The sequence below is a fragment of the Triturus cristatus genome, chromosome 12, assembly GCF_964204655.1.
Source record: "Triturus cristatus chromosome 12, aTriCri1.1, whole genome shotgun sequence".
NCBI classification, from domain to species: domain Eukaryota; kingdom Metazoa; phylum Chordata; class Amphibia; order Caudata; family Salamandridae; genus Triturus; species Triturus cristatus.
In genome coordinates, this window is record NC_140595.1 from 858,607,768 (window position 1) to 858,622,982 (window position 15,215).

The following is a 15,215-nucleotide window of genomic DNA, read 5'->3' on the forward strand; positions in this document are numbered from 1 at the left end:
ACTAATCTTTGGCCTCACTTGGTTTTGGGATGTAAACAGTCCGCTGCTTAGTACATATTAAGTACCAGTAGTGATTTACAAATCACCTTGGAAGGTCTTTACAATTACAAGATTCAAAGTGGCATGCTATTAAAAGGATAGTGGTTTGAAAATTAAACATGTATGTTTTAGAAATAAACCAGCAAATGTACAAAATATTAGCAGAACATGTTAGTGTTTGTAATGGAGTGTCTTCGAAGTGCTCATCTATAAACATTACTTTAGTTACCACGGGCACGTGCCAATCTGCACTTTTTGATGTACCTCATCAAGAAGTAACCAAAGTGTTACGAGAGTGACCGAGGATTGGGGAGAGGAGTAACAGACAGGCTGTGTGTGTGAGAGCAAATGAGGAAAGAAAGAGAACAGCGGGGAGCAACAAACAAGGAACCTCAAAGTATTCACCAAAAAACATCAAAGCGGAAACAGAGAAATGGAAAAGCGGAAATGCCACAGAGACTGTATGCATGAAAACTAGGAAGTACAAATAAGCTACATATGCGTTCACATAAAATAACATAAAAGAAAAAAAACAGGATGTTTGATGCAAAGGTATGGCATGCATCTACTCATAGACTTATACACTAAATCCTTAAGTCCAGTGCAGTCTCTGAAGGCTGATTTTTGTATGTTTAAGATGTGGACGCTTACAAGCTACCTCAGAAACAATGTACATGGGACGTACAGAGCACCGTGGAAACACACGTGCATTCATGACAGATAGCGAGGCAACATAAAGTTTCGGAAAAGCAACAGAGGATCGGAGAGAGGAGGGAGAGTAACAGGCAGGCTAAGTGGCTGATAGCAGTATAAGAAGTTAGTCATATTTTGCCGTATAAATTAAAAAGGAAACTGCCTCTATGTAGCGCGAATGACATTTTTTTAAATAGTTTTGGGGACTTCAAATATGCACGCAGCTAGCAAGAGACTTAAATGAAAAAGGTTGAAATGTGTGCAGAAAAATAAACACAAATGGGAAATGATATGAATGGTTCATGGATGATATATCAAGAAATGTTATTTTTGTGTACGGTCCTCATAGACAGACCAAAAGAGACTTGGTTGAGCTGGAAGGGTTTCATTCTGCAGCACTTAGCACCTAATTCAGGACTGAACTCCAATCAAGAGGGTGTGACACTTACGGAACCTGGAAGGGCACCAGGGACCTAGAAACTAAATCCCAACAAAGGTAAGTCCTCATCTCACTCTTCTACAGCATAATCTCACGTTATTTGAGTTCCACACTTGAGTGGTGGTGTGCTTTGAGAGCAGGTATGGTGTGTGCACATTAAAAACTTCTTACATAAATTAACTACATGTCATGAATGAGCAGGCTTGGTGCGGGAATTTCGTCACTTGATAACAGGAAGCATAATATTGAGTTCTTTCTCTTGAATGCACATGGTATTTTGCATCACATGAGCAAGGGTTATTTTCATGAAGATAAATCTAAGCGTGACTAAATTGTGACAGAGAAGGACCGACACCAACAAGTGAATAAAACAGGTGAAGGCCAGAGAATTGCAAGCATGGTCTGTGGACCCCCTCATCTCTTGGAAACTTTAAAGAGAGAAAAAGAAAATCTTTACAATACAGTTGTCGTCGCCAACTCGCATATCTCTGCATTTCACTAGAAAAAAGGTCACTTGAGGAACATCCATGTTCATTTATTGGGTACTGCAAACGCGATATTATCTGTACAAAGCTGGTGCCATGACTATGTGAAGAGCAGAAACCGCTGGCATACCTTCACAAAGATGAGCTCCATACCTGACAAGCCCAGGGAACAGACACTGGGAAAGAACTGAGGCTTCTATTTTAAAAACAATATTACAAACACTGATCTGCTTAAGCATGCGACTTTATGAAAAGTATGGAAACGAACTCTGATAATGACAATCTGGTTACCAAACCTGGCCAACGTGAAACAAGTTTCGGTTAGCACTGTGGTGCTGTCAGCATACAGCAGGGCACTGCCACCAAATGGACATCAAAGCAAACAGCCAAGCGAAGCCACCTCTGACCTCACGCGGTCAATGAAGCTCATTTTTGTGAATGAAGCTTCTCTCACATTCATTACATTCAAGTCCTGCTCAGGACCAGTGTCTTGCCATTAGGTCCTTTTTGCAAGAAAGCAGTGAAGAGAATGAAACTCCTTTCTGAGACAGGGCCGCTATTGAGAATGTTTTGTAGCGATATTCCCTAAAATTAAAGATAACTGTTCTTAGCATCTGGATTTTGTTGATCTCTTTTTTTTGTTCACACATTGTCACAACTAATATTCACTTTCTTCTGTCACCATTACAAATGGTGCTACAGTCTATGATTGTACTCCACATTTTGTAATTCTTTTTCTCCTCTATCTCCATATAGAGTACTGAGCCCTCAGTAGGAACCGATGCATCTTCTCTAGCTTCAAGATTCACCTCTATGTCGCTACCACGCCTCTTTTTCTCCCTGGTGGGAGATCCCAAGCGATCACAGATTCAGAGTTTTCTGTAGCTGAAGTCGGTTGGTGCCCCCTGGTGCTGGTACCGTGCTTAGAGAGCATCAGCAACATCCCCTTCTAAGTCGCTTTGTGCCCCATTCCTCAGCCCAGAAATTCTCACGCCCAGAACTTAGGTATGAAGCTGACTCTAATCTTCCAAGGCACAGCCTGCCTCTACAATATTTGTAGGTACATGCTATGAACTATTGGGTAAACAGAACCCTGTCAAGGTCGGTTGCTTGTGCTTAGGTATCCGTTCGCCTTCGGATAAACATTCATGTGGAAGATTGGGATTAAAGTGGGGGTGCCATCACCGTCCACACTTGAGTCTTTTATTTTATGTTCGTCCAAATTCATGTTCTGTCATTTCCCTGGTTTGTCAATGATGTTATTTAGCTTTTTTTCTTTGTGGAGAATCCTTGTCTATCCCATTGACTACGAGAAATGAATTTACAAACCTCATGAAGAAGCACTTAATAGTTCGTCTGTAGGGAACACACCAATTGGTATGTTTGGTCTTTTGACGTCGGCAAATATGTCTGTACAACTGACAATTGCACCCCTTTTCTGTAAATTGAGTCCTTGGACTCCACATGTTCTTCTGTTCTTTCGATACAATATTGTGGTGTCCATTGGTTTTTCCATGAGACACGTGGAGCCTGAGGCATTTCTCTTGCTTTGAATCCACCTGGTTAGGGCTTCTTCCTGACCAGCCAGGGTTGCTAAGCTGCGGGTTTTCACCCCATTGGCAAGAAGGTTCATAGCTTGTACTTTGTTGGTGATACCTTCTCTCCTGTGTGTATTCTTTCGTGCCCATTGAGATTGTCCTTTCGATTGAATCTTTTGTGACAGAAGGAGCATGCGTATGGTTTTTCACCACTGTGTGTTCGATGGTGCCTGATAAGATGCGGCATCTGATAGAAGCTCTTCCCACATTCAGTACAGGGATAGGGCCGCACTCCTGAATGTGTTACCATATGCCTGATAAGCTTCCCCTTAAGATCGTAGCTTTTATCGCATTCAGTACATGTGAATATTTTGGGATTCTGCTGCACGTTGGGAAGACCCCTGCTGAGCTGCGCATTGCTCAGACTACTTTCCCATTCATTATTTTTATCTGGTCTACCAGCGCTGGGGCTTCCTTGATGTGAAATGAAAGGGGGTGGATTGTTGAAATCACTTCCACTTTGAGCCGGCTTCTCTCTTGATTTTTGATTGCTTTCTGGCCAGACCTGAACTCTAGACGTCGCTCCTTTGTGCAGACTCTTCAACAGCTTTAATTTGGCCTTTCCTGTCACACCTTCGCTGGCCGCTGTTTTGTCAACGTTATGTATGGAATTTCCAATGTTTTGCATGTTCAGGTTTTCATTACCTATAAAAAGAAAGAACCAGCTTAATATATACTATAAAGTTTTTACTGTGAATACAGTCCTAAACATAGGAGTCACAAGAAATGTTCACCTATAAAGAGCTGTCACCTAAAGATATCAAAGGAAATAACTGTGGGCCAGATGTACGACCATTGATGTTTGCGAGTCGCAAATTGCATTAAATTGCGAGTCGCAATTTGCAAGTCATAAACATCAATGTAGAACAGTGTCAGAGACACTATTAGCGATTCCTAATGGGGTCGCAAATTGCATGCCTCACGCATATTAATGAGGCACTCGCAATTTGCGGCCCCATTAGTAAAGGCTGGCCCTCCCAGGAACGGTGGCCTGCTGGGCTCAGCAGACCTCCATGTCTGGGACTGCTTTAAAGAAAGGAAAACAGGATGCATTTATAAAAAGAAAAATGAAAAATGTTGGTTTCATTTTTTAAGGGCAGGTAGTGGTCCCTGTGACCATCACCTGCCCTTAGAAAATATTTTCCCCTACATTCACAAAGGGGAAGTGTTTGCGAGTGCTTTACCACCCTCTGAGAAGGGTGGTAAACTCCACAATTCCTGTCACAAAACAGTCTTACATAGGGATCAGACTCGCTATTAGGAAGGGGCACCTGTGGAACGCCCCCTCCTAATAGTGAGTCGCTAATCCTATTTAGCGTGTCGCAAATCATTTGCGACTCTCTAAATAGGGTTAGTACATGGCCCATTTGTTTTTTGCATGCGCAAACGGGTTGAAACCCCTTTGCACATGCAAAAACGGGGCCGTACATCTGGCCCTGTGTGTTATCAGTGGAGGCTGGTAACATTTGAAAGTGGTGAGGCGCAAAAGTTGCGGGTAAATGTTGTGCAGCGTGCACGTCTCACTATCATAAGGAGGGTTCGGGGAGGTACTCCCGCTGGGAAAATGTAGAAAAAAGAGTGAGTAAAAGGGAATTTTAAAGCAAGTTTGGGAAAGCCGACAGGTGTAGAGTGCGCAGACATTACCCAAAGGGTTTAACAGCTGCTGGTTGTTATGATCAATAAGAAAGGCACAGAGAGGCGGGAAGAAGTAGGATTCCACCACTGCCTCTTATTAACTTATAAGCAAGATCAATATAAAAAGATGAGTTATAAGTTATACAAATATATATATTCTGTCACTGTGTGCTGCAGCTCAAGCTAGCCTCACTGCACAGCACATATGTGAACTCCCTGCCTGGTCGCAAGAGCACACTAGAGGGCATGATGAAAGGCAAAGCTGCGCTGCGCTGCACAGCACATATGTGAACTCCCTGCCTGGTCGCAAGAGCACACTAGAGGGCATGATGAAAGGCAAAGCTGCGCTGCACAGCACATATGTGAACTCCCTGCCTGGTCGTAGAGCACGCTAGAGGGCATGATGAAAGGCAAAGCTGCGCTGCACAGCACATATGTGAACTCCCTGCCTGGTCGTAGAGCACGCTAGAGGGCATGATGAAAGGCAAAGCTGCGCTGCGCTGCACAGCACATATGTGAACTCCCTGCCTGGTCGTGGAGCACACTAGAGGGCATGATGAAAGGCAAAGCTGCGCTGCACAGCACATATGTGAACTCCCTGCCTGGTCCCAAGAGCACACTAGAGGGCATGATGAAAGGCAAAGCTGCACTGCACAGCACATATGTGAACTCCCTGCCTGGTCGTGGAGCACACTAGAGGGCATGATGAAAGGCAAAGCTGCGCTGCACAGCACATATGTGAACTCCCTGCCTGGTCGCAAGAGCACACTAGGGGGCATGATGAAAGGCAAAGCTGCGCTGCACAGCACATATGTGAACTCCCTGCCTGGTCGTGGAGCACACTAGAGGGCATGATGAAAGGGAAAGCTGCGCTGCACAGCACATATGTGAACTCCCTGCCTGGTCGCAAGAGCACACTAGAGGGCATGATGAAAGGCAAAGCTGCGCTGCACAGCACATATGTGAACTCCCTGCCTGGTCGTAGAGCACACTAGAGGGCATGATGAAAGGCAAAGCTGCGCTGCACAGCACATATGTGAACTCCCTGCCTGGTCGCAAGAGCACACTAGAGGGCATGATGAAAGGAAAAGCTGCGCTGCACAGCACATATGTGCACTCCCTGCCTGGTCGTTGATCACACTAGAGGGCATGATGAAAGGCAAAGCTGCACTGCACAGCACATATGTGAACTCCCTGCCTGGTCGCAAGAGCACACTAGAGGGCATGATGAAAGGCAAAGCTGCGCTGCACAGCACATATGTGAACTCCCTGCCTGGTCGCAAGAGCACACTAGTGGGCATGGTGAAAGGCAAAGCTGCGCTGCACAGCACATATGTGAACTCCCTGCCTGGTCGTAGAGCACACTAGAGGGCATGATGAAAGGCAAAGCTGCGCTGCACAGCACATATGTGAACTCCCTGCCTGGTCGTAGAGCACACTAGAGGGCAGGATAGAAGGCAAAGCTGCGCTGCACAGCACATATGTGAACTCCCTGCCTGGTCGTAGAGCACGCTAGAGGGCAGGATGAAAGGCAAAGCTGCACTGCACAGCACATATGTGAACTCCCTGCCTGGTCGCAAGAGCACACTAGAGGGCATGATGAAAGGCAAAGCTGCGCTGCACAGCACATATGTGAACTCCCTGCCTGGTCACAAGAGCACACTAGAGGGCATGATGAAAGGCAAAGCTGCGCTGCACAGCACATATGTGAACTCCCTGCCTGGTCGTAGAGCACACTAGAGGGCATGATGAAAGGCAAAGCTGCGCTGCACAGCACATATGTGAACCCCTGCCTGGTCGTAGAGCACACTAGAAGGCATGATGAAAGGCAAAGATGCGCTGCACAGCACATATGTGCACACCCTGCCTGGTCGTGGAGCACACTAGAGAGCATGATGAAAGGCAAAGCTGCGCTGCACAGCACATATGTGAACTCCCTGCCTGATCGCAACAGCACACTAGAGGGCATGGTGGAAGGCAAAGCTGCGCTGCACAGCACATATGTGAACTCCCTGCCTGGTCGTAGAGCACACTAGAGGGCAGGATGAAAGGCAAAGATGCGCTGCACAGCACATATGTGAACTCCCTGCCTGGTCGCAAGAGCACACTAGAGGGCATGATGAAAGGCAAAGCTGCGCTGCACAGCACATATGTGAACTCCCTGCCTGGTCGTAGAGCACACTAGAGGGCATGATGAAAGGCAAAGCTGCACTGCACAGCACATATGTGAACTCCCTGCCTGGTCGCAAGAGCACACTAGTGGGCATGATGAAAGGCAAAGCTGCCCTGCACAGCACATATGTGAACTCCCTGGCCTGGTCGTAGAGCACACTAGAGGGCATGATGAAAGGCAAAGCTGCGCTGCACAGCACATATGTGAACTCCCTGCCTGGTCGCAAGAGCACACTAGAGGGCATGATGAAAGGCAAAGCTGCGCTGCACAGCACATATGTGCACTCCCTGCCTGGTCGCAAGAGCACACTAGTGGGCATGATGAAAGGCAAAGGTGCGCTGCACAACACATATGTGAACTCCCTGCCTGGTCGTAGAGCACACTAGAGGGCATGATGAAAGGCAAAGCTGCGCTGCACAGCACATATGTGAACTCCCTGCCTGGTCGTAGAGCACACTAGAGGGCATGATGAAAGGCAAAGCTGCGCTGCACAGCACATATGTGAACTCCCTGCCTGGTCCCAAGAGCACACTAGAGGGCATGATGAAAGGCAAAGCTGCACTGCACAGCACATATGTGAACTCCCTGCCTGGTCGTAGAGCACACTAGAGGGCATGATGAAAGGCAAAGCTGCACTGCACAGCACATATGTGAACTCCCTGCCTGGTCGCAAGAGCACACTAGTGGGCATGATGAAAGGCAAAGCTGTGCTGCACAGCACATATGTGAACTCCCTGGCCTGGTCGTAGAGCACACTAGAGGGCATGATGAAAGGCAAAGCTGCGCTGCACAGCACATATGTGAACTCCCTGCCTGGTCGTAGAGCACACTAGAGGGAATGATGAAAGGCAAAGCTGCGCTGCACAGCACATATGTGAACTCCCTGCACGGTCGCAAGAGCACACTAGAGGGCATGATGAAAGGCAAAGCTGCGCTGCACAGCACATATGTGAACTCCCTGCCTGGTCGCAAGAGCACACTAGTGGGCATGATGAAAGGCAAAGCTGTGCTGCACAGCAAATATGTGAACTCCCTGCCTGGTCGTAGAGCACACTAGTGGGCATGATGAAAGGGAAAGCTGCGCTGCACAGCACATATGTGAACTCCCTGCCTGGTCGCAAGAGCACACTAGAGGGCATGATGAAAGGCAAAGCTGCGCTGCACAGCACATATGTGAACTCCCTGCCTGGTCGTAGAGCACACTAGTGGGCATGATGAAAGGGAAAGCTGCGCTGCACAGCACATATGTGAACTCCCTGCCTGGTCGCAAGAGCACACTAGAGGGCATGATGAAAGGCAAAGCTGCGCTGCACAGCACATATGTGAACTCCCTGCCTGGTCGTAGAGCACACTAGAGGGCATGATGAAAGGCAAAGCTGTGCTGCACAGCACATATGTGAACTCCCTGCCTGGTCGTAGAGCACACTAGTGGGCATGATGAAAGGGAAAGCTGCGCTGCACAGCACATATGTGAACTCCCTGCCTGGTCGCAAGAGCACACTAGAGGGCATGATGAAAGGCAAAGCTGCGCTGCACAGCACATTTGTGAACTTCCTGCCTGGTCGTAGAGCACACTAGTGGGCATGATGAAAGGGAAAGCTGCGCTGCACAGCACATATGTGAACTCCCTGCCTGGTCGCAAGAGCACACTAGAGGGCATGATGAAAGGGAAAGCTGCACTGCACAGCACATATGTGAACTCCCTGCCTGGTCGTAGAGCACACTAGAGGGCATGATGAAAGGCAAAGCTGCGCTGCACAGCACATATGTGAACTCCCTGCCTGGTCGTAGAGCACACTAGAGGGCATGATGAAAGGCAAAGCTGCGCTGCACAGCACATATGTGAACTCCCTGCCTGGTCGCAAGAGCACACTAGAGGGCATGATGAAAGGCAAAGCTGCGCTGCACAGCACATATGTGCACTCCCTGCCTGGTCGCAAGAGCACACTAGAGGGCATGATGAAAGGCAAAGCTGCGCTGCACAGCACATATGTGAACTCCCTGCCTGGTCGTGGAGCACACTAGAGGGCATGATGAAAGGCAAAGCTGCGCTGCACAGCACATATGTGAACTCCCTGCCTGGTCCAAAGAGCACACTAGAGGGCATGATGAAAGGCACAGCTGCGCTGCACAGCACATATGTGAACTCCCTGCCTGGTCGCAAGAGCACACTAGTGGGCATGATGAAAGGCAAAGCTGCGCTGCACAGCACATATGTGAACTCACTGGCCTGGTCGTAGAGCACACTAGTGGGCATGATGAAAGGCAAAGCTGCACTGCACAGCACATATGTGAACTCCCTGCCTGGTCGTAGAGCACACTAGAGGGCATGATGAAAGGCAAAGCTGCGCTGCACAGCACATATGTGAACTCCCTGCCTGGTCACAAGAGCACACTAGAGGGCATGATGAAAGGCAAAGCTGCACTGCACAGCACATATGTGAACTCCCTGCCTGGTCGCAAGAGCACACTAGAGGGCATGATGAAAGGCAAAGCTGCGCTGCACAGCACATATGTGAACTCCCTGCCTGGTCGTGGAGCACACTAGAGGGCATGATGAAAGGCAAAGCTGCGCTGCACAGCACATATGTGAACTCCCTGCCTGGTCGCAAGAGCACACTAGTGGGCATGATGAAAGGCAAAGCTGCGCTGCACAGCACATATGTGCACTCCCTGCCTGGTCGCAAGAGCACACTAGTGGGCATGATGAAAGGCAAAGCTGCGCTGCACAGCACATATGTGCACTCCCTGCCTGGTCGTAGAGCACACTAGAGGGCATGATGAAAGGCAAAGCTGCGCTGCACAGCACATATGTGAACTCCCTGCCTGGTCGTAGAGCACACTAGAGGGCATGATGAAAGGCAAAGCTGCGCTGCACAGCACATACGTGAACTCCCTGCCTGGTCGTAGAGCACGCTAGAGGGCATGATGAAAGGCAAAGCTGCGCTGCACAGCACATATGTGAACTCCCTGCCTGGTCACAAGAGCACACTAGAGGGCAGGATGAAAGGCAAAGCTGCGCTGCACAGCACATATGTGAACTCCCTGCCTGGTCGCAAGAGCACACTAGAGGGCATGATGAAAGGCAAAGCTGCGCTGCACAGCACATATGTGAACTCCCTGCCTGGTCGCAAGAGCACACTAGAGGGCATGATGAAAGGCAAAGCTGCGCTGCACAGCACATATGTGAACTCCCTGCCTGGTCGTAGAGCACACTAGAGGGCATGATGAAAGGGAAAGCTGCGCTGCACAGCACATATGTGAACTCCCTGCCTGGTCGCAAGAGCACACTAGTGGGCATGATGAAAGGGAAAGCTGCGCTGCACAGCACATATGTGAACTCCCTGCCTGGTCACAAGAGCACACTAGAGGGCATGATGAAAGCAAAGCTGCGCTGCACAGCACATATGTGAACTCCCTGCCTGGTCGCAAGAGCACACTAGAGGGCATGATGAAAGGCAAAGCTGCGCTGCACAGCACATATGTGAACTCCCTGCCTGGTCGTGGAGCACGCTAGAGGGCATGATGAAAGGCAAGCTGCGCTGCACAGCACATATGTGAACTCCCTGCCTGGTCGTGGAGCACGCTAGAGGGCATGATGAAAGGCAAGCTGCGCTGCACAGCACATATGTGAACTCCCTGCCTGGTCGTGGAGCACGCTAGAGGGTATGATGAAAGACAAGCTGCGCTGCACAGCACATATGTGAACTCCCTGCCTGGTCGTGGAGCACACTAGAGGGCATGATGGAAGGCAAAGCTGCGCTGCACAGCACATATGTGAACTCCCTGCCTGGTCACAAGAGCACACTAGTGGGCATGATGAAAGGCAAAGCTGCGCTGCACAGCACATATGTGCACTCCCTGCCTGGTCGCAAGAGCACACTAGTGGGCATGATGAAAGGCAAAGCTGCGCTGCACAGCACATATGTGCACTCCTTGCCTGGTCGTAGAGCACACTAGAGGGCATGATGAAAGGCAAAGCTGCGCTGCACAGCACATATGTGAACTCCCTGCCTGGTCGTAGAGCACACTAGAGGGCATGATGAAAGGCAAAGCTGCGCTGCACAGCACATACGTGAACTCCCTGCCTGGTCGTAGAGCACGCTAGAGGGCATGATGAAAGGCAAAGCTGCGCTGCACAGCACATATGTGAACTCCCTGCCTGGTCGCAAGAGCACACTAGTGGGCATGATGAAAGGGAAAGCTGCGCTGCACAGCACATATGTGAACTCCCTGCCTGGTCACAAGAGCACACTAGAGGGCATGATGAAAGCAAAGCTGCGCTGCACAGCACATATGTGAACTCCCTGCCTGGTCGCAAGAGCACACTAGAGGGCATGATGAAAGGCAAAGCTGCGCTGCACAGCACATATGTGAACTCCCTGCCTGGTCATGGAGCACGCTAGAGGGCATGATGAAAGGCAAGCTGCGCTGCACAGCACATATGTGAACTCCCTGCCTGGTCGTGGAGCACGCTAGAGGGCATGATGAAAGGCAAACCTGCGCTGCACAGCACATATGTGAACTCCCTGCCTGGTCGTGGAGCACGCTAGAGGGCATGATGAAAGGCAAGCTGCGCTGCACAGCACATATGTGAACTCCTTGCCTGGTCGTGGAGCACGCTAGAGGGCATGATGAAAGGCAAGCTGCGCTGCACAGCACATATGTGAACTCCCTGCCTGGTCGTGGAGCACACTAGAGGGCATGATGAAAGGCAAAGCTGCGCTGCACAGCACATATGTGAACTCCCTGCCTGGTCGCAAGAGCACACTAGTGGGCATGATGAAAGGCAAAGCTGCGCTGCACAGCACATATGTGCACTCCCTGCCTGGTCGCAAGAGCACACTAGTGGGCATGATGAAAGGCAAAGCTGCGCTGCACAGCACATATGTGCACTCCCTGCCTGGTCGTAGAGTACACTAGAGGGCATGATGAAAGGCAAAGCTGCGCTGCACAGCACATATGTGAACTCCCTGCCTGGTCGTAGAGCACACTAGAGGGCATGATGAAAGGCAAAGCTGCGCTGCACAGCACATACGTGAACTCCCTGCCTGGTCGTAAAGCACGCTAGAGGGCATGATGAAAGGCAAAGCTGCGCTGCACAGCACATATGTGAACTCCCTGCCTGGTCACAAGAGCACACTAGAGGGCAGGATGAAAGGCAAAGCTGCGCTGCACAGCACATATGTGAACTCCCTGCCTGGTCGCAAGAGCACACTAGAGGGCATGATGAAAGGCAAAGCTGCGCTGCACAGCACATATGTGAACTCCCTGCCTGGTCGCAAGAGCACACTAGAGGGCATGATGAAAGGCAAAGCTGCGCTGCACAGCACATATGTGAACTCCCTGCCTGGTCGCAAGAGCACACTAGAGGGCATGATGAAAGGCAAAGCTGCGCTGCACAGCACATATGTGAACTCCCTGCCTGGTCGCAAGAGCACACTAGTGGGCATGATGGAAGGGAAAGCTGCGCTGCACAGCACATATGTGAACTCCCTGCCTGGTCACAAGAGCACACTAGAGGGCATGATGAAAGCAAAGCTGCGCTGCACAGCACATATGTGAACTCCCTGCCTGGTCGCAAGAGCACACTAGAGGGCATGATGAAAGGCAAAGCTGCGCTGTACAGCACATATGTGAACTCCCTGCCTGGTCGTGGAGCACGCTAGAGGGCATGATGAAAGGCAAGCTGCGCTGCACAGCACATATGTGAACTCCCTGCCTGGTCGTGGAGCACGCTAGAGGGCATGATGAAAGGCAAAGCTGCGCTGCACAGCACATATGTGAACTCCCTGCCTGGTCGTGGAGCACACTAGAGGGCATGATGAAAGGCAAGCTGCGCTGCACAGCACATATGTGAACTCCCTGCCTGGTCGTGGAGAACACTAGAGGGCATGATGAAAGGCAAAGCTGCGCTGCACAGCACATATGTGAACTCCCTGCCTGGTCCAAAGAGCACACTAGAGGGCATGATGAAAGGCACAGCTGCGCTGCACAGCACATATGTGAACTCCCTGCCTGGTCGTGGAGCACACTAGAGGGCATGATGAAAGGCAAAGCTGCGCTGCACAGCACATATGTGAACTCCCTGCCTGGTCGCAAGAGCACACTAGTGGGCATGATGAAAGGCAAAGCTGCGCTGCACAGCACATATGTGCACTCCCTGCCTGGTCGTGGAGCACACTAGAGGGCATGATGAAAGGCAAAGCTGCACTGCACAGCACATATGTGAACTCCCTGCCTGGTCCAAAGAGCACACTAGAGGGCATGATGAAAGGCACAGCTGCGCTGCACAGCACATATGTGAACTCCCTGCCTGGTCGTGGAGCACACTAGAGGGCATGATGAAAGGCAAAGCTGCGCTGCACAGCACATATGTGAACTCCCTGCCTGGTCGTGGAGCACACTAGAGGGCATGATGAAAGGCAAAGCTGCGCTGCACAGCACATATGTGAACTCCCTGCCTGGTCGTGGAGCACACTAGAGGGCATGATGAAAGGCAAAGCTGCGCTGCACAGCACATATGTGAACTCCCTGCCTGGTCCAAAGAGCACACTAGAAGGCATGATGAAAGGCACAGCTGCGCTGCACAGCACATATGTGAACTCCCTGCCTGGTCGTGGAGCACACTAGAGGGCATGATGAAAGGCAAAGCTGCGCTGCACAGCACATATGTGAACTCCCTGCCTGGTCGTGGAGCACACTAGAGGGCATGATGAAAGGCAAAGCTGCGCTGCACAGCACATATGTGAACTCCCTGCCTGGTCGTGGAGCACACTAGAGGGCATGATGAAAGGCAAAGCTGCGCTGCACAGCACATATGTGAACTCCCTGCCTGGTCGTAGAGCACGCTAGAGGGCATGATGAAAGGCAAAGCTGCACTGCACAGCACGTATGTGAACTCCCTGCCTGGTCGTAGAGCACACTAGAGGGCATGATGAAAGGGAAAGCTGCGCTGCACAGCACATATGTGAACTCCCTGCCTGGTCGTAGAGCACACTAGAGGGCATGATGAAAGGCAAAGCTGCGCTGCACAGCACATATGTGAACTCCCTGCCTGGTCCAAAGAGCACACTAGAGGGCATGATGAAAGGGAAAGCTGCGCTGCACAGCACATATGTGAACTCCCTGCCTGGTCGCAAGAGCACACTAGAGGGCATGATGAAAGGCAAAGCTGCGCTGCACAGCACATTTGTGAACTTCCTGCCTGGTCGTAGAGCACACTAGTGGGCATGATGAAAGGCAAAGCTGCGCTGCACAGCACATATGTGAACTCCCTGCCTGGTCGTGGAGCACACTAGAGGGCATGATGAAAGGCAAAGCTGCGCTGCACAGCACATATGTGAACTCCCTGCCTGGTCGTAGAGCACGCTAGAGGGCATGATGAAAGGCAAAGCTGCACTGCACAGCACGTATGTGAACTCCCTGCCTGGTCGTAGAGCACACTAGAGGGCATGATGAAAGGCAAAGCTGCACTGCACAGCACGTATGTGAACTCCCTGCCTGGTCCAAAGAGCACACTAGAGGGCATGATGAAAGGCAAAGCTGCGCTGCACAGCACATATGTGCACTCCCTGCCTGGTCACAAGAGCACACTAGTGGGCATGATGAAAGGCAAAGCTGCGCTGCACAGCACATATGTGAACTCCCTGCCTGGTCGTAGAGCACACTAGAGGGCATGATGAAAGGCAAAGCTGCACTGCACAGCACGTATGTGAACTCCCTGCCTGGTCCAAAGAGCACACTAGAGGGCATGATGAAAGGCAAAGCTGCGCTGCACAGCACATATGTGCACTCCCTGCCTGGTCACAAGAGCACACTAGTGGGCATGATGAAAGGCAGCGGGGGCCTCCAGGGCTCTCCTCTCCCACAGATGATTCTGCAGCAGAGCACGCTCCAGAGAAGGCCTCCGAGCTGCCAGCAGGCAGTGCCTGTGCTGTAAATGCCCTGGACAGATGGCTCACATGTTTCCTTGCCTCTGGGAGGGGGTGCAAGAGTCTGCTTTTGGCAAAGCAGTTTTATATTTCAAGCTACGGGCCGTCTGTCAGGCCATAAATACAGGGCTCGCAGGACCGGCTGTGAACTGCTCTGGAAGGACACACCAGGCTCGTGCCTTCGACAGGCGCGCGCGACTTCAGTCCAGTGTGAATTTT

The 15,215-nt window shown here is 50.6% G+C and overlaps 1 protein-coding gene across 3 annotated transcripts in view; it reads right to left on the reverse strand.

The window, feature by feature from the left end:
- Positions 1-1,690: 1,690 nt before the first annotated feature.
- The window catches only part of LOC146783114 (uncharacterized), a 108,501-nt gene continuing 94,976 nt past the window's right edge, over positions 1,691-15,215 (reverse strand). For all 3 annotated transcript variants that reach the window (XM_085637314.1, XM_085637316.1, XM_085637315.1), the window contains one exon: positions 1,691-3,899. In XM_085637314.1, the coding sequence (XP_085493440.1) occupies positions 3,286-3,899 (614 nt within the window). In that variant the 3' untranslated portion in view covers positions 1,691-3,285. The remainder of the gene's footprint in view (positions 3,900-15,215) is intronic.